Here is a 20,695-nt window from a genome sequence, read left to right on the forward strand (position 1 = left end):
TGGTGTATGGCCTCACATCACATTCAGTATCCTGAGACTATTGCACTAGCTCAGTTCTCACTGAGCTATTTTTTTTAAAAAATAGGTTGCCTTTCATACAAAGATGTATCTGCTTCAGCAAATCCTGAAGTCCACATGCATGCAAATAATAGATCCCTTTTGTTTAGTAACAGCTATGCTTTGATTCAGCATCTCAAGTTCACTATTGTATTAGAAACCCAAATAACATTGGTACAAGATATATGGTTCCAACTGTTAAGTTTTCATTCAAAAACACACAATTCAGTGTAAGTTGAATGAAACTAATATTATAACAGAAGCATCAAACCAGTAAGAATGGAATCAAAATGAGGTACAGCGCAGCCGCACTATACGCAGCTTCAAGTTTACGCTGAAGCCGCGTGACAAGTAAATAAATGGTGTGCGTGGCTACTGTTTACAATGGGACATGTGTATATGCAGAATTTCCCTTATGCGTGGGGATCTGGAACGGATCCCCCACGTAAGGGAAGCACTGTACTTTCACTTACTGACCAAAATCTCATCTTATTAAAGCAAAAATGTAAAAAGAAAAAGATGAAACACTTACTGGGAAGACATTTTTCCATACTTTAGAATCAAACATGGATTTTATTTTCTGATCTTAAATAAAAATTAATCCAATTTAATATTTTACTTTTTAATCTAAATGGTATAAACATATAGATTTTGATCCTACATAGAAATATTTTAAATTCCACTGATAGTGATGGGACCTATGCAGACCAACCCTGATTACTACTGATGTCACAGGAAGTGTGTGAGGAAACTGCATGTGGAAATACATTGAAAATATTGGAAGTTTATATTCAGATAGCTATTGCTGTTTCATATTTATTAAGGCTATGAGATATGTCACCTTCCAAATACCAGCATTTTTTCCTATAAAAACACCCAGTATCAGATTATGATAATCTAATGATAGTTTTATGATACACTTTCACTTCACTTGCATGATGACAATTTTTTAAATTTTCCATATGTTCAATATAGAATTTTATTTTGTTTTAGAAACTAGATATAAACAGCTCCTCTCATTTGTACATATTTTTCGAAATGTATATGTGCTTGAATGCCCTTAAATTCCCCAAGTAGAAAGAAATGCTTTCTACAGACCTGCTTATTTCCAGTAACCCACATCAGAGCTGACACATGAAAAATGGTGAAATTACTGAAGGTAGTCCAGCCTGAATAAGGACTACCTTATTAGTTCAGGTACTTGCATCTCCCTAATTTTCATATTAATCATGCACCCATCTTTCTCTGAAATAGGGCTATCATGCTTCATGTCAGAATTTAGCATGTAAGTAAAATTCATAGTGCTTCAAATCCCACTAGAAAATATTTGCTTGGTGGGAACACGGTAACTAATTTTATTATTCTTAAGAAATGTTAGAGTTTGTGAAGATTTTTTAAATAAAAAACTTCTATACATAGAAAGTCAACACATATTGCATATGAAATTTCACTATAACTTCACAAAAACTAAACTACAGCCTATTCTTATTTAAGAGAGGTACTACACATTGTAATGCAGCTATGTTATACATTTCTCATCAATTTTTACAGTTTCCACTGATTAAATATATATTGACTCATAAAGTATTACCATTATACCAATTGTCAGCAGATGCAGCAGTATGCCATTTAAATATTAACTATCATATAAAAATGGCAGCTTGATTCTATGGAAACAGTAATCCCATGCTTGTTATTGCCACAATTCCCTAATGCATCAAACAGAATCACAAAAAAAATCACCTTACATACAAACCGGGTACTGTGCTACTACCAATAAATAAAGTTATTTAAAAAAACTTTTGTTTAACGATAATTTTATTTTTCTCTAAACTTTAAAAAAAACATAACAGTATGAATTTTTAAGATATACAAGTACAGTATATGAACAGAGACATACTTCAGGTTATCACAAATTATGTGCATCATCTATAAGGGTATGAGAACTGCATGAGGAAAGGAAAAGCACATGCAAACAAGTCTATAAACATTGCATGTCTTTTTACCCATGAGGTGCTTGTCTATGCTAATCCCCATGCAATGTGTGTTATTTACTAAGGAGCCATTCTTTAACAGTAATTCCTTTGTTTAAAATAAAGAAAGCAGTGTAGACTTGAAATCTGTCAGAAACCTCAAGAAATACCCTTTGGCACTAGCACAAAGCAATCCCTCTCATATGTTAACTCTATAATTACAGCGTATAGACACTTTATAGACCATTAAAACCATCTAGTAATTGCTTATTTGCTGACTACAGCTGTGTAAACCAGACAGAAGCTTTGAGAAAACCATACTTCCTTTCCCATGTAACATATAAGACTTGCTGCTATATCTCCCTTTATATTTCATGCGTATAAATTATAATGCAATTATTAATGTTTTGCTTTACTGCTATTCTTGGCATTTGCAAAACAACACAAGCATGTACTTTATTATATTCTTCTAAGCCTTGCATAAAAATTTCAAATTCAAATAAAAAGGTGGTGTTATTACTTTACATAAACATGCTGGAAATTTTAAAATACAGACTTTTACCCAGGTGATCTATCTGAATTATACAGTTTTGTGACTGTAGTGATAGAGCTGCTTTCACAAACTTCCTCCTTAAATATGAGAAGGAGTAATGGACAAGACCGACTCAAGTGTGTTCTGGCAAACACTTCCCCTTAGAGAAACCAACCACAACCCTATTGGATGAGGAACAGAGAAGTGCAGGTGCTGAATATCTAAGCAAGTCTCACTGATCAGGCTGCACTCAGGCTAAAGCTTCTTTTCTTTCCAGCTGCAGTGGGTTATAAGTCGACCTCATGTATAAATTGAGGGCCAGTTTTGGAGCCAAAATCATTGATTTTTATATGACCCATGGATAAGTCCAGGGTAAAACCTAGGGGCACGTAACAAAGGATCTAAATGATGAAGCAAAGGCAAACAATGCCAAAGAACTTACAAAAGTTCAGAAGACATAACTATTTGTGCTGACCCTAAAGGCTGGATGGATAAACGAATAGAGGGGAGACTGAGCTTCCAAGACAGATTATACTCTTGCGTTTCATTAAGAGATGGCTCACTTTTTAAAATGAGAGTTAAAGTACAGTACAGTACTTATACTGACCCATGGGTCCCACCTTGGGAGAAAGGTGGGTTAAAAATAAAATAAAATAATAAACTAGGTTGACTCGGTTTCTTGAGATCAATTATTTGACTAAAATGTCTAGATTTATACATGAGTATATACAGTAACTATCATGAGTAAACTTTGTTGTGTCTTGAAGTCATTTCCAACTTACAGTAACCTTAAGGTGAATTATCACAGAATCTCCTTGGCAGTATTAGATCAGAGGGGGAGTTGCCTTTGCCTCCCACTGAGGTTGAGAGAGTATGACTTGCCTAAAGTCACCCAGGGGTTGTCAGCAGGTGCCAAAAGACCTGAGTTTTCTCTGCCTCTATATTGTCTAGTTAAAATGATGCAGGCCAAAAACTTTGGTAAATCAGACATGGATCCAGTGGCTTTGCCCTGTTAGCCTAGGGTAATTTGACCCCTGATTTGCCATGGAGTTTCTTGGAAACTCTGCAGAAAACTGGCTGCTTACCTACTCACCTTTACCTTGCAGCATTGTCACTGCTACTCAGAACAAAGGTGCAGCTGTGTGCCCCATCTTCATATCAGAACTGGGGGGGCTTCTGAGTACTAGCAATGGCATGGCAAAGTAAGGAGTGTGCAATGGTAGCATGTCCCAGTTTGGAGTGGGGATGTGTTTGCAAACATTCCTCTTGTCACTATGCCAATGTGGGGGGACCAACTCAGGAACCAAGGGCCAGGACAGCACAGGCTAAGCCCATGTTATCCTGGCCCATCTGCTCAGCTCCCCAGTGGATTTCCATGGCCTAGTAGGGACTCATACCCTGGCATCCAGATTTGCTGTCCAACACGCAAACCACAACACTATCCTGGCTCTCCACCAGTGAACAACACAAATTTTTTTCCTGTACAGTGGGCCCTTATTATTCGCTGGGGCTTGGTTCCAGGACACACAAACACACACACCATGGATAGCAAAATCCGTGGGTGCTCAAATCCCATTAAATACAATGGTGTCCCTCATATAAAAAGGAAAATCAAGGTTTGCTATTTGGAATTTATATATTTAGGCATAATTTTCAAGCTGTGGATGCTTGATTCTGTGGATAAGAACATCTGTGGATAAGGAGGGCTGACTGTACCATTAAATATGTGTCAAAATAATACAAAACAAAATACAAACATGATCAAAACCAAAAAGTTAAGTGACATTATTAGTTATTTGTATCCCACTGAAGAACCATTATTATTATTCTGTTTACTTTTGAAATTATCTGTATGCAAAACAGGTAGATTTAAAACATGCTTGTTTTGAACTTTATTGTAACATCTTACATTATCAGTGCATTTATGAAAACAAACCTGTTGATGAAATTAACTTCCTAAATTATTAAAATACCCAAGTGAATCAATCATTTAAAATGTTTGTTCCTAGTTTTTTCACCTCATACTTGCATCTTTCTAGGTTTCTAAAAGAAGGGGGAAACCAGCTTTTAAAACAATTAAAGTGAATCAAGAAACATCATGTACCTCTAAAGTAAGGAATAAATTTCATTATCATATTAATCAATATACAATAATTGTCTTATTAGTGTAAACAACAGGTAACATGCGCCTTGAAGCCTGGTTTGTTTTACTCTAAATAAAAGTGACTATAAGTGCCCATTAATTTTAATTAAAAAGACTTTTAAAAAAATGATTACCTCATTGGCAATTTCCAATAATACAGGAGAGGCTGCATTTTTTATCACTCCATTCAGGTACCTAGACAAGACAAAAATAAAATGCTGCTGCAGATTCAAAGAAAAGGTCAGCACTGAAGTCTTAATAGCTCTTTCTCTTGCTAGGGTCAGAAAGAAAATGACTAAAGAGCATGCAGGTTAGCTTAAAATATAAATGTCTGTGAAACAGTTCTTGATCACAAAACTCTTCTCATACTTCTTTCTCTGTGAATAAATCAAAAATGTATTAAAGCATTGTTAAAATTCAACAAACAATTGTGTCTGATGTTAGGCTTTCCAAATTATATCTGTTTTATTGAAAGGTACACCAGACTGCTCTGTTTGGGAACTACAATTTCACCCCAATGTGTTATGATTGAAGAGATGAGAAATGGCAGGCAATTAGGCAGGAAACCCTTTGATTATTACCATCTCCCCATATCAGTTTGAATTTTCTAATTTCCGTTATTAAATTGGTGTGTATCAGTGCAACCTAATACACATGACCCAAAATGTGTCTAAGTCCAAAAACAGTGTGAAGGATTTCTATAGCATTGTTGAAGGTAGGCTGTTGTTGTTGTTTTAATGTCAACTCTCCCAATTCCAAACCCAGCATGACTACTGTCCATGATAACTGGTGGGGGGGGGGGGTCCTGAGAGTTGAAAGCCAAAAATAGTAACTTGCCATGTTCTGATGTAGATATGAATCAGGAGTTGTCTCTCTTAGGGATACTGCAGACTCAAAGCCAACATGGCTATTAGTTCAAGCAAAAGCACACTTTAGGCCTTCAAAAGGAAAAAGACCTGATGCACAGCTCTGTCTCCTGAGACCAAGGCTCAGACTATTCCAGCAACAGAATGGAATTTATTCAACTCTTCTGGCAATGCAAACTTCCATTGCTTCATATGATCAAAATCCCACCCAGTACTGCTCACTTCCTGTTAAGCACCCAGCTGAGAAGACAAAAGAATACAGTCAGAGGTTATGTTGTGATGCTAGCCTGGAAGAATCCAACTGGGGGTCCTATCCTTTTAAATTCCATTAGTTGTCTCTTAAATGAAGGGTTTAAACAGCTAAGCTAGGATGCTCTGCTGTTTATACATGTGAACAATAGGATGAAAATATCAAACGTAGCAGAAGAAAAAACAGAAAAATAATTAGGCCAAAGAAAACATTTAATAAAATCCAACATACTTTGACTCTAATTTCATTGGGAGAATCCAGAATATATGTATATGTTTCTTATGTAACTTGACAATTCCTATATATCATGTGGCAAAACCAGTCATTCACATAAACCATAGCAATAGCACTTACATTTCTATACCGCTTTATAGTGTTTTCAGCACTATAATGTGGTTTATAATGTATTAGCCAAAACCAAATCTATTCCTTAAAATATTTAACCATCATTGCTAGATTGATTGAAAAAGTTTCATCAACATTGTTAACCTATTATTCAAGGAGGGGTGGGGGAAGAGTGATGCATTTGTTTCCTGGAAACATTTGCCCATGCCAGGGGGCATATATTAGTAATTTTCATAGTTTATAAGGAGAAAACTATCTTCTTAAATTAGTAATCACTGGTACCTTCTTTTTGTATTAGTATTCTTACATGGTTTGGAATCACACTCTATTAACATACTCCTTAAATTATAGAATATTACTGTGTTTTTTTTTTCATTTTAGAAATGTTTAGATATTTTTACAAGCCTATTTGATTTCTGCGATTTAATGTACAGCTGCCATTTTATATACGATTTTATGTTTCACAACATTTTTCATATATATATATAATAAATAAAAAATAATAATAAAATTTTTATTTTTTATACCGCCCTTCCATAGATCAGGGCGGTTGACAGCAAAACATCAAACAACATATACATCAGGGTTAAAAACAATTACACACAAACAGAATAAAACCCCCGTTAGCCAGTCCTCTTTGCCACAGAAGAGGAAGGGAGGCCCACTGGACTTTGATCGGGGAATGCAAGCTGAAATAGAAAGGTTTTTAGGTCCTTTCTAAATTGGGCCAGGGAGGTGGCCGAGCGGAGCTCTGTGGGCAGCGTGTTCCAAAGGGCCGCAGGTTGCCTACCCCTGGTATAATCCATCACATTTTGAATTATCCTTTATCAAGAAAATCTAGAATATATATATATTCTAGATTTTCTTGATAAAGGATAATTCAAAATGTGATGGATTATAGTTACATTGTTTACTATATTCTTGATGTTATAGCTGAGACTAGAGCTTTGTCAAAGGCAATGTTGCTTTTCTTATAAATTCTTGCAGAATCGAAAAACTTTTGGATGTTTTAGAACCTATCTGTCATCAGACACTGTTGATCAGCACTGGATGACCTAAGCTCTTGTTGAGCTTACTTATACAACTACAGTATATCTAACACAGAATATGCTTGTTTTTGCTGTGTACCTGGCCAATTTTTTAATTGGTTAAAAATCAGTTAAATATTGTCAAGTCTCTATCCATTTGTTGGCCTTCAGGGTGATCTTCCTTAATATGTTCCTCGGGTTAGCTCTGACAGAGAATCCTCTTTACTTATTGGAGCTGTCTTCCTGCATTGAATACTTTAAATTACTACTACTACTATTACTATTGTTAATTGTTGTTGTTGTAACTGTGAAGCAGTTCTTATGAGAATTTGGCTTCCTGGCAGCCAATCACAGTTCAGGCAGACTGTGAGAGGGGGCTGTCGGGGAATTAGAAGGTATAAAAGAAGGAGTAAGTGACTGTGAGAGGTTCTTCAATGAGAGTCAGATGAAGAATCTAACTTGGCTTCAATGAGAGTCAGATAAATAATCTGACTGTGAGTCAGTAAGAGTCAGACAGGGATTATGACTAGAAGAAGTCACTTAAAAAAGTACAGATGGGACTGTGATGAGCCTGCAAGTGTATGTTAATATAACCACAATAAGCTGACTATTATGATGTTTATCACACTATGCTCTTAAAGAGCTACTATTCCAGTGTGACTCCTCTAGCAGCCTCCTGTTGCATGCTGGGATTGGCAGTTTTAAGGAGCTGAACTTCTCTGCCTGAGAATTCTAAATACCCCTCCTTAAAACTGCCAATCCCAGCATGCAACAGGAGGCAGCTAGAGGAGTCACACTGGAATAGTACCTCTTTAAGAGCTCGTCTGATAAACACCTGTAGCCCACCTAAGATACTTTCATGCTATATGTTATTTAATAAAATTATTGTTTATGTTTTATAACAGATGTTTCTCTCTGACTGAATTGTAGACATTATAAACAAAGGCAAGCATGCTACCTAAGATATTGAATTAGTTTGGGGAAGACACTTGGGACCCTAGCCCTTATAAACCGAGGGAGAGCTTTAAAATGGTAAAAGCAGGGCAAGGGGAAAAACAGACACGCAATAAGCACCAGGTTGGGGTGGCATCTGAATGCAGCATTTAGACACCGCACTCTCTGATGCCGCCATGCCACTAGGAAGCCACATGGCTGACCACACGTGTGGCAGCTTTATTGCATTTTGGCAAAAAGACATTTACATGTGCCACGCTGCTGAAATGCTGCAGCGCTGGCAACAAGGGTGCCCTTTTTCTGCCCCAAAAAGGAGTGATACATTCAAAGCACCCCTGATAGTTAGCCATCCAGCCACTGTTTTAAAACCTCTAAAGAAGAAGACTCCACCACAATCAGAAGGAGTGTGTTCCACTATGGAACAGCTCTTACTGTCAGGAAATTCTTCCTAATATTAGATGGAATCTCTTTTCCTGTAATTTGCATCCACTGCTCTGTCTCCTATTATCTGGAATAGCAGAAAACAAGCTTACTCCATCCTCAAGCTTGTTTTCTGCTGCTTCAGAAAACAGGACCTGGAACAATGGATGAAAGCTACAGGAAATGAGATTCCACCTCAACATTAGGAGGAACTTCCTGACAGGGCTGTTTGACAGTGGAACAGACTCCCTCGGAGTGTAGTGGAGTCTCCTTCCCTAGAGGTCTTTAAACAGAGGCTGGATGGCCATCTGTTGGGGATGCTTTGTTTGAGAGTTCCTGCACGGCAGGGGGTTGGAGTGGATGGCCCATGTGGTCCCTTCGAACTCTATGATTCTATGAATGCAGGATAGGGTTGATAAAACAGGGTTTCCAAACTCTTTTGTGCACACACAAGCTCTTCAGTAATGACAAAAGATATGTTTTCCCAGCTGTAGTGGAGTACATAGCATAATAATGTTATTTCTTCCTGATTTCATCCAATATTCATAGTAGTAGTAATAGTATCTTTACATATTTTTACATCCCACCTTTTCCTTAAAATTGAGATGTAAATGACTTGCAAATTAAAATGATTGCAACATAATTAAAAGCATAAAAAGTCAACATTGGCGGGATACAGACTGCCCCTTTGTGCCACATATTGGGGCCAGGGCAGCCACAGCGGCAGCCCAAAGGCCCCAATCCGGCACTTTTCAGGACCAGGGAGAAGCAGCAAAATACTGCTTTTCCTTGGTCCCGAAAAGGGTTGTCCTTGGGGCTTCATGCCCCAGGACACCCCAGGGATCCGCTGCCAGGAGAGAAAGGGGCCGCTTGGGCCCTTTCCCCTGGCTTCGTTCCAGCAGCTGTTTGGTGGCTGCGGGAACGAGGCGCTCCCCAAGAAGGAGCTCCTTCCAGCGCTGCTATCAGGCCGCCACAAGTGGCCTGACGTGGTTCGAAGACGTTATGCCTGTGCCGTGCGGATGTGGCATGACCGTGATGTCATAATGGTGGTGTCCGTGTACACAGGGCGCCACCATTATGCCACCGGCGGTACATATTAGGGTTAGGGAGCGTGTAGACGGTGCGTGCTCCCTAACCCTAATACAGTGGTACCTCGGGATACGAAATACCCAGGTTACGAAATTTCCGGGATACGAAAAATCCCCATTGAAAATAATTGTTCCGGGTTACGAATGTTTTTCGGGTTACGAAAAATTTTTTTGGTGCTTTTCGGCGCTTTTTCGCACGAAACGCGGCTTTTCCCCATTAGCGCCTATGGCAATTCGGCTTACGAAGGCTTTTCGGGTTATGAAAGCGGCCGCGGAACAAATTAATTTCGTAACCCGAGGGAGCAGTGTATTGGCGCTGGTACACCACTTTTTGGCGGTCTGTACTGCACCCCAAAACAGAATTAAATTATAAACCATATAAAAACAATTTAAAGCATAATTTAAAGCAAACAAACAAAAAACAGTTAAAAGAGTACAATTTCAAACAATACTGTAACCTCTTCCAGCCCCCCTTTTTAAAATCCTTAGGTTCTTAACATGCTGAGAGCAGTACAGCAGGTAGGGGATCAATCTAGCCCTTTTCAATATTTAAATCAGCGTTAAATCCAGTATTCTATTCAAGTCCCATAATGAAACAATGGCTGCATCTGCAGTTCAGAAATAATGCAGTTTGACAATGCTTTAATTGCCATGGCTCAATAATATAGAATCCTGGGATTTGTAGTTTTGTGAGATATTTTCCTTCTCTGTCAGAGAGCTCTGGTACCACAATAAACTACAAACCCCAGGATTCCATAGCATTGAACCATGGCAAATAATGCATCAATCTGGATTATTTCTGCAGTGCAGATGTGGCCAATAATGCCACAGAGAGAATAATATTTAATCATCATCTGGCATTTTTTTAAAAAGATTTTACATTTAAAGTTTAATTTTTAATTTAGGAATTAAAGTTTAATTTTCAATTTGGGAATTCAGGAGGAATGGCTACTAAAGCTATTAGATTTATTGGAAGCTGATAAAATAAAAGGATTAAGAAATGATAATTCTAAAAATATTGATGATTGGAAAAAGATTCTAGATAGAATATTTAAGTCAGAAATGGGGGGAAATGGTTTTTATGGGTTTAAGTTAAGACTAAAAAGCAAACTGAGGCCCGTTACAGACCGCTGAGAAGCGGCGGTCTGCTGCCGCCTCCGGTTGCAGCGTCCGGGAACTGTAGCAGCCAAACGGCAAGGTTCCCAGATGCTGCAGAGAAGGAGCGCGAAAATCGTGCTCCTTCCTGGGCTCTGGAAGAGATGCCACGAGGCGCTAGTCGCGCATTCGCGGTGTCACTTCCGGGGTGCGACGTGCGGACGCAGAGCGTCCGCTATGTCAAGATGGCGGCGGCCGTGTGGAATGGCCGCCGCCATTTGTTACGGACTCAGTCCGTGGTAGGGTTAGGGGCGTCTGGAAAAGACGCCCCTTTCTAACCCTAGCATGGACTGAGTCCTTCCTAAGATGCCCGTGTGTAACGGGCCAGAGTAAGCTATAAAAGGAAATTTAAATGTAGACTCAGTTTGGAAGGGAAAGAAGTAGAAAATGTATATATTGGTGCTAATTATAGTTTAAAAAAGAAAGGAAAAAGAACGTTATATTTTCACTACAAGATAGCCTCTTAAAAGAGTAAGTTCAGACAAATAAAACTTATTAAAAGCTGCAAAGAAGGAAGTAACAGATGGGGTATGGATGATTTGTGTTATATTTAGTAAAGTTTATATAAGTTGTATAGTGAATACCCGTATTTTCCGGCGTATAAGATGACTGGGCGTATAAGATGACCCCCAACTTTTCCAGTGAAAATATAGAGTTTGAGATATACTCACTGTATAAGACTACCCCTCTTCCAACGCACACCAAATAAAAATTAAAAAAACATCAGATTTGATTTCAATATGGTAATTTTAACTCAAATACTTATGACATGCAGGTACTTCGCAGGAAAACTTGTTGTATACAAAGCCTGCTTGGATTGGTGGGCTCTCCCTGCCTGCCCAGCCCTCCCTGTCTCCAAGACTATCAGAACGGTAGCACAAACACGGCTCTTTTTTCCATACCCCGGGCATCCCGGACGCCTGCAGATTCCTCTGTCCTTCACTTACACCTTCCCAGTGAGGCGCCCCGTCACCTCGTCATCAGGACCGCATTAAGTTCTTTCCACGAATCCTTGTGAGTGAATTTTCTTCTACCATACTTGTACAGTGCCACCCTTGCTGCTTTCATACGGTCACTGCATACGGCGGGAATGCGGCCATGGCCATTTTTGAGCTCCCCCCACCATATGCGGCAACCAAGATACTCCATTCGAGCTCGGAAGTTTCAGTGCATGCCCTATAAGACGACCCCCCAAACTTTTGAAAAGATTTTCCTGGGTTAATAAGTAGTCATATAAGCCAGAAAATACAGTACGTGTGTCCATACATGTAGATAAGCTACATGTATATTTAAATAGGATGAGTATGACAGGCTTGGGTAGAAACAGTCTGTATCTATTATTAAAGTGCCTTCGGCAGTTTCAATATCACCTCTGTAAAAAGAATAAATTTTAAAAACACTAAAATTATCTGAATTCCAGTAATGGGATTAAGGATAATCAATGTAATTTACAAACATCATTGCATACATAGCATTTTAAAATAACAAAAGTATATCAGTGGTTTATAATCCCTTTGATTCATATAATATGCATCATAAAATGTAACTGCTGTATCTGGGACATCTTTTGCAGTGTTCACATATCACACAGCTCTAAAATAACAAGACCTTCCTTATTAATTTGCCTATAACTCTAGGTAATTTTATTCTTACTCCATCAACAATCACATATAGAGGGAATAAAGATTACCACCACTCTTTCAACTTTAGCATAATGTATGAAATTGTAAGAAACAAATATAGTACTACAGCTGGTTTTATACCATACAATTATAGAATTGGAAGTATCTCAAGGACTATCTAGTCCAAATACTTGCCATGCAGGAATACATAGCTACAACATTCTTGAAAGATGCTATCCAACCTCTTTTTAAAGACCTGCAATGTATTCCTGTCAGACAGCTCTTACATTAAGAAAGTTTAAATGAACTATCTTTTCTTGCAATCTGAATCTACTAGTTAATGGTCTAGGCTCTGGAGCAGCAACATGCAAGCTTGTACCTTCTTCTACATGACATCCTTTCAGTTATCATGTCATCTCAGTCTTCTCTCTTTCAGGCTAAACATCCCCAGTTCCTTAAGATGTTTCTGAAAGGACTTGATTTCCTAATCTTTTACCATCTAGGTCATCCTCCTCTGGACATGTTCCAACTTGTCAGTATCCCAACTGAACTACAATCAGCCCTCGGTATCCATGGACACGCCATTCACAGATTCAAGCATTCACTGGCAGCAAGCATCTGTTGGACCCAATAGCAGTGCATGCCTGTGGCTGTGCTGCCCTTAGAGACAGCCCCCCGTCCTGTGGCAGCGAGTGCATGCAATTGCACTGCCATTAAGATTCGTTGTCCCCGATGGTGGTGCAGCCATGTGCACATGCTGCCAATTGCCATTGGGGACAACATGGGCTTGAGCATCTGCAGATTTTGGTATCTGTGGGGAGATCCGGACTGGATCCCCATGGATACCGAGGGCTGACTGTATTGTGCCCAGGCCAATACCAAGTATTCTAACTGAAGTATGACCAAAGCAAAATAGAATGGGATTTTGACGTCTTTCTATCAGGAAATTATACTTCTGTTGTCGAAATCTAGGTTGCATTGGTTTTAGTGACCAACATCATACTGCTGACTCCCATTTAATTTGAGTTGATTAAGACCCATGCGCCATTTCACATGTACTGTTGTCAAGCCAAATATAATGCATTTTATATTTGCACATTTCATTTTTCTTGCCTAATCTAGAACTTTACATTTATTCTTGTTAAAATTCCTTTTATTAGTCTTCATCTAGCTCACCAGCCTGCTAAGGCCATTTTGAAACCTAATTCTGTCCTTTCCCCTGTTACCCCTCCTAATTCGGTGTCATCCACAAATTTGGTAAGTAAGTTCTCTATAAATGTATTGAATAACCCAAGACCCAACAAAGAACCCTAAGGTACCTCACATTTCACTTATATCCAGGAGAAAACCAAGGAAATTATAGGATTTTATAAGCACCCACTGAATGACTGTTTAAAGATGTAGTCTAGAAACTTTCCTGGTACTGAAATCAAGTTAACTCCATACTTTCTCAGATCTTTTTTTCCTCTTTGTGAAAACATTTGTCCTTTTCCAGTCGACCTCCCCCCATCTCTAAGAATTCTCAAAGTTTATCAACAGAGACTGTGAGACTACATCTGCAAGTTCCATTAGTACCACTAGATGTAGTTCTTCTGGCCCTAAAGTCCTAAATTAGAGTAGCTAAATATTCTAATTTACATATTTAGGGCTATAATCTCCCTAATGTACCATTTGTTCTATTTGTATGAAAAGAAAACTGTTCTCCTTTTGGGAGAAGAACAAAGCAACATAGGAATTTTTCTCTGCCCTCTGTTAGCATTTTACCATTTTCTTTATCCATGCACTGGCTCTACCATTTTCTTGTTCTTCCTGTTACTCCAAACTTATCTAATCATCCCTCCCCATTTATAATTATTTTTATTATCTCTAGCAAGCCTTAACTTGTTCTGAACTTTAGCTTTTCTACCATTTCCCCTACAAACACTGGCTAATATTCTGTATTCCTTTCAGTGATTTCTCCCTTCTTCTATTTCATGTATGTCTCCATTTAAATCTCAACTCATTTGAAAACGTTCTATACATCCATCCTGATTTCTTTGGGCACACCCCACATTTCTTTCTTATTGGAATTGTTTGCAGTTGTGTCCTTGATATTCCATGTTTTAAAAACTTCCTCCCATACTGAACTCTCTTCCTTTTGGGCATTTTTGACCATGGGATCTCACCTAGCTATTCCTTACATTTACTGCATTTAGCTTTCTTAAAGTCTGGAGTGTAAGTCTGACAACATTTGATTTCCTCTTTCCTCTTTATAATAGATTGTACTCCCTAGGTTCCCTCTACTGTATTGTTAAATACACATATGTAACATGTAGTCAACTTTCTCCTAGATATAAAATTCTAATGTTTGTCATGCAGTCTGGTTACTGGGGCAGTGTCTGGTTATGAGTATCAGACATCGATAATCACAGGTATAATCTCACTTGCCATGCAGACTCTTGAGATGTCAGTCTATATAGTAAAATTTTAATTGCACATCTCTACCAGATATCAATACGCCCCAATTATGTTCCTGAGATGTCTATGTCAATAGAGCTACAGATAACCTATAACAAATTTCAATTACAATTTATTAACTCCAGGTGCACATAATCATGTAACAATTTTATCAAATGACATATTAAAGGTTTATGCCTCTTTTAAAACAGGATTTTGGCATCAGCATTTCCAAAGAAGGCACAGCCCCAAATATACAAATTAAGTTATTAAAAAACCCTATACTGTATTTTGGAAGTCATTTTTCATTTAATGACTGAGTAGCTAAAATCATGTTTCTTATAATACAGACACACTTAACATGGTTAATAGCTAAGCGTCACAAGTACCATTCATGGTACTAAGGTTAGCACAATTTCTCAAGAACATACGTAGTATATAAAATAAAGAATATTACCATAGATCAATGGCAAAATTCACCATAGAATTAGAAGTACATAATCCCCATTGAAATCTTCAGAAAGTCCAGCAATTGATGGTACCAACATGGCATTCCCATTATCTCATCTGAATGCTGCTTAATTATAAAACTGTACATCTTCACAGATTTATATGTATATGCTATAAGTGAAATTATGTTTCATATTATAATTTGATTAGAAATTGGCAGGTACCCACTCCACCATACCTTCGATAGTAAGCTTCAGTAGCTTCTGGAGTGTGATGTTTGGCATGTGTTCTTTTGATCAGTTTCTGAAAAACAACAGAAAAGCTTTACAATATGCCAAAGACAGATTTAAAACAAAGCACAAATATCCAAGAAAACCCTTAAATGCAGAAATAATTTTTCATTTATTGATTGAATGCAACATATTCTGACTGTACTGCAATACAGCATATATGTAAAAGGCAGTAAGGTCACAGTAATTGAATCTAAATAAGTTTGCTGAGGGTTACAGAGGGCACTGAAAAACTTGTTCTCTCTTTCAACCTTTATATTAATTTCCCTTCAAATCAATTCTATCCCAGTCCTCTGCACTCTGGTTTTACAATTCAATTGGCATTTTTAACCAGGAAGAACATTGCTTAAAAACAACTTATTTGAAAACTACAAAAAGTAATTCCATTGAGACTTGCCACTTGACTGACACCTGTCATCTCATGATAAATGACTCCATTTTCTGCCTCTCTTGCCTTCTGCCACTCCGGCAATGGTCATTTATCATCATCTCTGTCAGCCATGGAAAGCAGCACTGACAGTGCAAGTCAGCAAACATTTAGCACATGGAACCACGCAACACGGGGAAATTATTATTGTCAGAATAATAATGGTTTAGCATAATTTATTACAGGTCCACCAAATAAGCAAAGGCTAGATGTTATTAGACAGATGGATGGGTAGGCTTGGCAGCCATCCACTGAGACTCAGGCGGTGCTTGATGTGGAAAGGGGAACATCCTCCAAACCAATCAGAAAGCTGGCAGTTCAATTACAAAGAAATAAAGGGACATTCATCATTCAATTAGGCACCTGTCAACCCTCACAAAGGAAAAAACTTCTAACCTGGTACTCCTGGGAGAAGATGCTCAGCAGAGTGGACTGCGATTGACTGGAACAAATAAAAGAAGGACAAAGTTAATTACTGGAGTGCACTGCAAAGAAACAAAAGAGAAAGGAGCTTCAAAGGTAGGCCTGCTGCCCTGTAATCTAACAGAACATGAAAACAAGTGTGGAAAAGTTGTTCCAGATGAACACCTCAGACAAAGGCTTCCTACTACTAGGTCAAGGAGACAGTAAGAAAAAGAGTTGATGAAGAAGGTAGCAAGGATAAAATTTAGCAGGAGTTTCAAAGCAAGCTAGCAGTTGCATGGGCAATACCTTTCCAGCTATAGAGCCCACAAAGTGGGATAGTGGTATTACATTCTGAAGCTAGGAAAGGAAACAAAGCAGATTTCCATTAGCCATGGATGGAGCTAAATTCCATTAGCTGTTGGAAACATACCGATTGTTCATTGGCAACATATTGAAATTCATTTTGTTAGCAGCAAGGGAACCTCTTCAGTAGCTGTCTCATATTCAAGGAAGAAACTTAGCTCTCTGTCAGAAGCAGCATATGGGGCCACTGTAACATTCCTACTAAAACTGATCTGCTTTGAAAATAGAAACTTTCACAGCAGGAAGCTGAGATTCCCTGGAGTCGGTCATTTCCAAAGGCTGCCATAAGCTTCATTCATTTAAAGCTCCACTCAATGCCAAACACCTGGCAATGAAGCAACCTGGAAAACATCCCCCCACCCAAGAGAGGATTTTTCTCTCAGAATAGTTAACATTTAGAAATGGGACAAGACTTTTCCCCTCCCTCAAAAAAGGCAATCAATACAACACAGCTACCATTTTCAATTGTCTTCTGTGGAAATATCTTCCTCATGACATCTCAAACACAATTAATTAGTTCTGATATATTTTATCTCTTGATGCAACTTAAAACAAATTATAGTTTCAATAAATTTACTATATACAGTAATACAGAAAGCAAAATGAATAATTAACATTTTTGTCCCTTTTACAAATTTGTTTCTTCATCTCATCACAACCAGCCCTCTGTATCCACAGATTCTGCATCCATGGATTAAACCAGCCATGGCTTGAAAATATTTATGCACATATTTTTTAAAATCCAAAAAGCAAACCTTCATTTTTTCCATTTTAAATAACGGAGCACTTGGGCCTCGAACTGCCAACCTGCCAGTCTTGCAATCCACAGAGTCAGCGTCTTAACCACTTGAGGCACCAAGTATGTAGGACTATTCAATAGTCCTACATTAAAACACAACAAATCTAAATAGTTCAATTGAATTCTGAGTTTGTGTTTCCAAGTGTTGAATGTGAATAACAGTGACAATATTGGCCTAAAAGCATCCTAAAATCATTACTGAACATTAACATAATATTCTGGAATAGTGTCTTTATTTTACAAGCAATAAAACAATAGTATCTTCTGAGATCTTAAGGAAATCTGATCTGGAAATGATCCTAATTTGAATTTTACCCTGGCTTCATCTGCACTGCAGAAATAATCCAGTTTGACACCACTTTAACTGCCATGGCTTAGTGCTTTGGAATTCTGGGATTTGTAGTTTGTTATGGCACCAGAACTTTCTGACAGAGAAGGCTGAATATCTTACAAAATTACAAATCCCAGAATTCTATTACATGAAGCCTTGGTAGTTAAAGTAGTGTCAAACTGGGTTATTTTAGCAGTGCAGATGCAATCCTTGTCACAAAGAATTGAACCTGCACAGCCTACACATGTAGAGGACCAGATGTAGCCATTCACAGAAATGGGTAGAATCTTTTCTATGCCACTATGCTCCACTTCCATTAAGTGCCCTACTGGACATGCAGAACCATCCCAATCTATTCTTCATGGATATCTACATAGTACTTCAACTCATGACAACCCTCTGAATGAGACAACTCCAAGACCTCCTGTTTTCAACTGCTCTGCTTAGGTCCTGCAGTCCCAGGGCCATGGCCTCCCTGACTGAGCCCACATATAATCACTCTTTGATAACTTGTTTGGTAAATTTTGATATGGAGAAAAAGAACTACAGGGCTATATTCTCATTGTATATCTCTAAAGGAAAACCATGGCTATACCTATGTATGTATTTTATTTATATCCTGCCTTTCTTCTGGCACAAAATCCAAACAATCTATAAAATAACTACAATGGATTTAGATTGTGATGGCTGGACACAAGGCATTCTGTTACCTGACAAAGAGCAACACATGGTTTTTCACCTACAAGTCAAGGTACTGATCAAGTTATTCTTACTGCTTCCCTCTGTCTGATTATAGTTGTACTATCCTTCACAAGTGCCTGGACATGAAAGCACCTCCCATTCATTATCCTTTGCTTTGTACTTTGTATTCGTTATATTTTGCTTTCTGCTCATACAACACTTCTATAAAGATATTTGTTTGCAGATAAATATGTTTATTACGAGATTTTTTAAAAAAAACTAATTGTATTCTTGACAGAAATTAAAAGAATGAAGTCAACTGTAGGAAAATAAAATTCATATTTCAGCCTCACACTTTGTGTTCAATAAACTAGAAAAATATGTGTGACAACCTGATGCTTATCTCATGTAGTACAAGGACAGGTTTATGATAAAACTCTGGTGGGGAGAAAGGTTGAGAAGAGTCATCATTCCTACGACCTTGACACTCAAGTTCGTCTAACAACTTTTATACAATTTAGTGATGTGTGAGAACAGATGATGGTGCAATACACGGAAATGGCAACATTTAAAATTCATAGTAGCACAAGGCCATTACTTTTCCCTCTGGGCTACTTGAACTTTAATAATACTTGACCTGGTTGGCCAATACCTTCTAACAGTAGACAGAGGGAAATTGCCTGAAGAAGATAGTGCTCAAATGATTTTTCATTTATAAACATTTAACAGGATACTCTTATGTCTGAGGTATCTTTTCTTCCTGAAAGATCTTCATTTCCTCCTCAGAATCTTTTCTTATGACTGACTATATTTTAAGACACCTCAAGATATTAAGCTTAAAAATGTAAATTAAATGAAATGCCAAGGTTAAAAGGTTAATCTGACTATTTCAGAAAATTGTTTTCATATGCACTAGTTTCTGATCCACATGAAACAGCTAAAGCTAACATTCACCCACTATAATAATACAATTATTAATTAAAATAGAAGTTTCTAACTACAGAATTTAGGGCCTGAATAAAATGCTTCTATATTCTAAGAGACGTAAACGACAATTGAAGAAGTATGAGAGACTCCTTTCCAAGAAAAGAAACCTGGCACATCAACATGGCTGTTGCACAAACAATCCTACTCATACTGGTACATGATAGAGGATCCTATTAAATGTGGACCAGGTAAATCAGGAGTAAGGGATTCACCTGTTTCTCAGTGCATGTTTCTTAGCACCATTATATAATGCATCCAGTAAGTAACTTGAGTGATTGATAGTATTTCTTTATCTCCTCCCAACCACAAGGGCTCCTGAGCTAATGAACTAATAAAAAATTACTAAAAAACAATAAAAGAGAGCAAACATGGCATAGAGGTTGAGCGTTGGGACTATGACTTTGTAGACTAGGGTTTGATTCCCAGCTCAGCCATGTAAACCCATTGAGTGACCTTGGACACGTCAACTCTCTCAGCCTCAGAGGACAGCAATGGCAAGCCCCCTCTGAAGAAACTTGCCACAAAAACCTCATGATAGGTTCATCTTAATAATAAAATAATAACATTTTATTTTTATCCCGCCTCTCCGATGTGATCTAGGTGGCTTACAATCCTAATAAAATACGTATAAGTAATAATAATAATAATTATTATTATTATTATTATTATTATTATATAATATTTAAAAATCCCACTATTCCTCCCTCAAAACAAAATAATAATTCCTACATAACAATATTAAAATCTAATTAAATCATTGCAACAATCAATTAAAATAGCCAGAGGCAAGACAAAGAGCATCTTAAGATAATCAGTAGGTTGGTTCACATCAGCACCCCGGAGTGACCAAGCAAATTATTCAGGGAAGGCCTGTCAGAAGAGATCCATCTTGATAGCCTCTTTAAAGCCATCTAAAACCATTATATGTTGGATCTCCTCCGACAGGACATTCCATAATTTAGGGGCAGCAGGTGAAAAGGCCCTCTGGGTAACCACAGTCAACCTAGTGTGTTTTTTTTTTTAGCTGCAGTACATTCTTCCCAGAGGACCTAAGCGAATGGGGTGGATTGTATGGTTTGCCATAAGCTGGAAA

At 37.9% G+C, this 20,695-nt stretch overlaps 1 protein-coding gene across 5 annotated transcripts in view; it reads right to left on the minus strand.

The window, feature by feature from the left end:
* Positions 1–20,695, minus strand: part of CDIN1 (CDAN1 interacting nuclease 1) — a 172,736-nt gene that overhangs the window by 112,321 nt on the left and 39,720 nt on the right. For 3 of the 5 annotated variants that reach the window (XR_006101537.1, XR_006101536.1, XM_042446448.1), the window contains exons 2-4: positions 16,433–16,478; positions 15,558–15,622; positions 4,840–4,900 (exon numbers count right to left, since the gene is read on the minus strand). Coding sequence is in view for 2 of the 5 variants with exons in the window: in XM_042446448.1 (XP_042302382.1) it covers positions 4,840–4,900; positions 15,558–15,622; positions 16,433–16,478 (172 nt within the window). In the remaining 3 variants the exon portion in view is untranslated. Of the gene's footprint in view, positions 1–4,839; positions 4,901–15,557; positions 15,623–16,432; positions 16,479–16,871; positions 17,054–20,695 lie in introns of those variants that run through there. The other 2 variants (XM_042446449.1, XM_042446450.1) reach the window with 2 other exon arrangements.

This window comes from Sceloporus undulatus, chromosome 1 (assembly GCF_019175285.1).
Source record: "Sceloporus undulatus isolate JIND9_A2432 ecotype Alabama chromosome 1, SceUnd_v1.1, whole genome shotgun sequence".
In the NCBI taxonomy this organism is placed as follows: Eukaryota; Metazoa; Chordata; class Lepidosauria; order Squamata; family Phrynosomatidae; genus Sceloporus; species Sceloporus undulatus.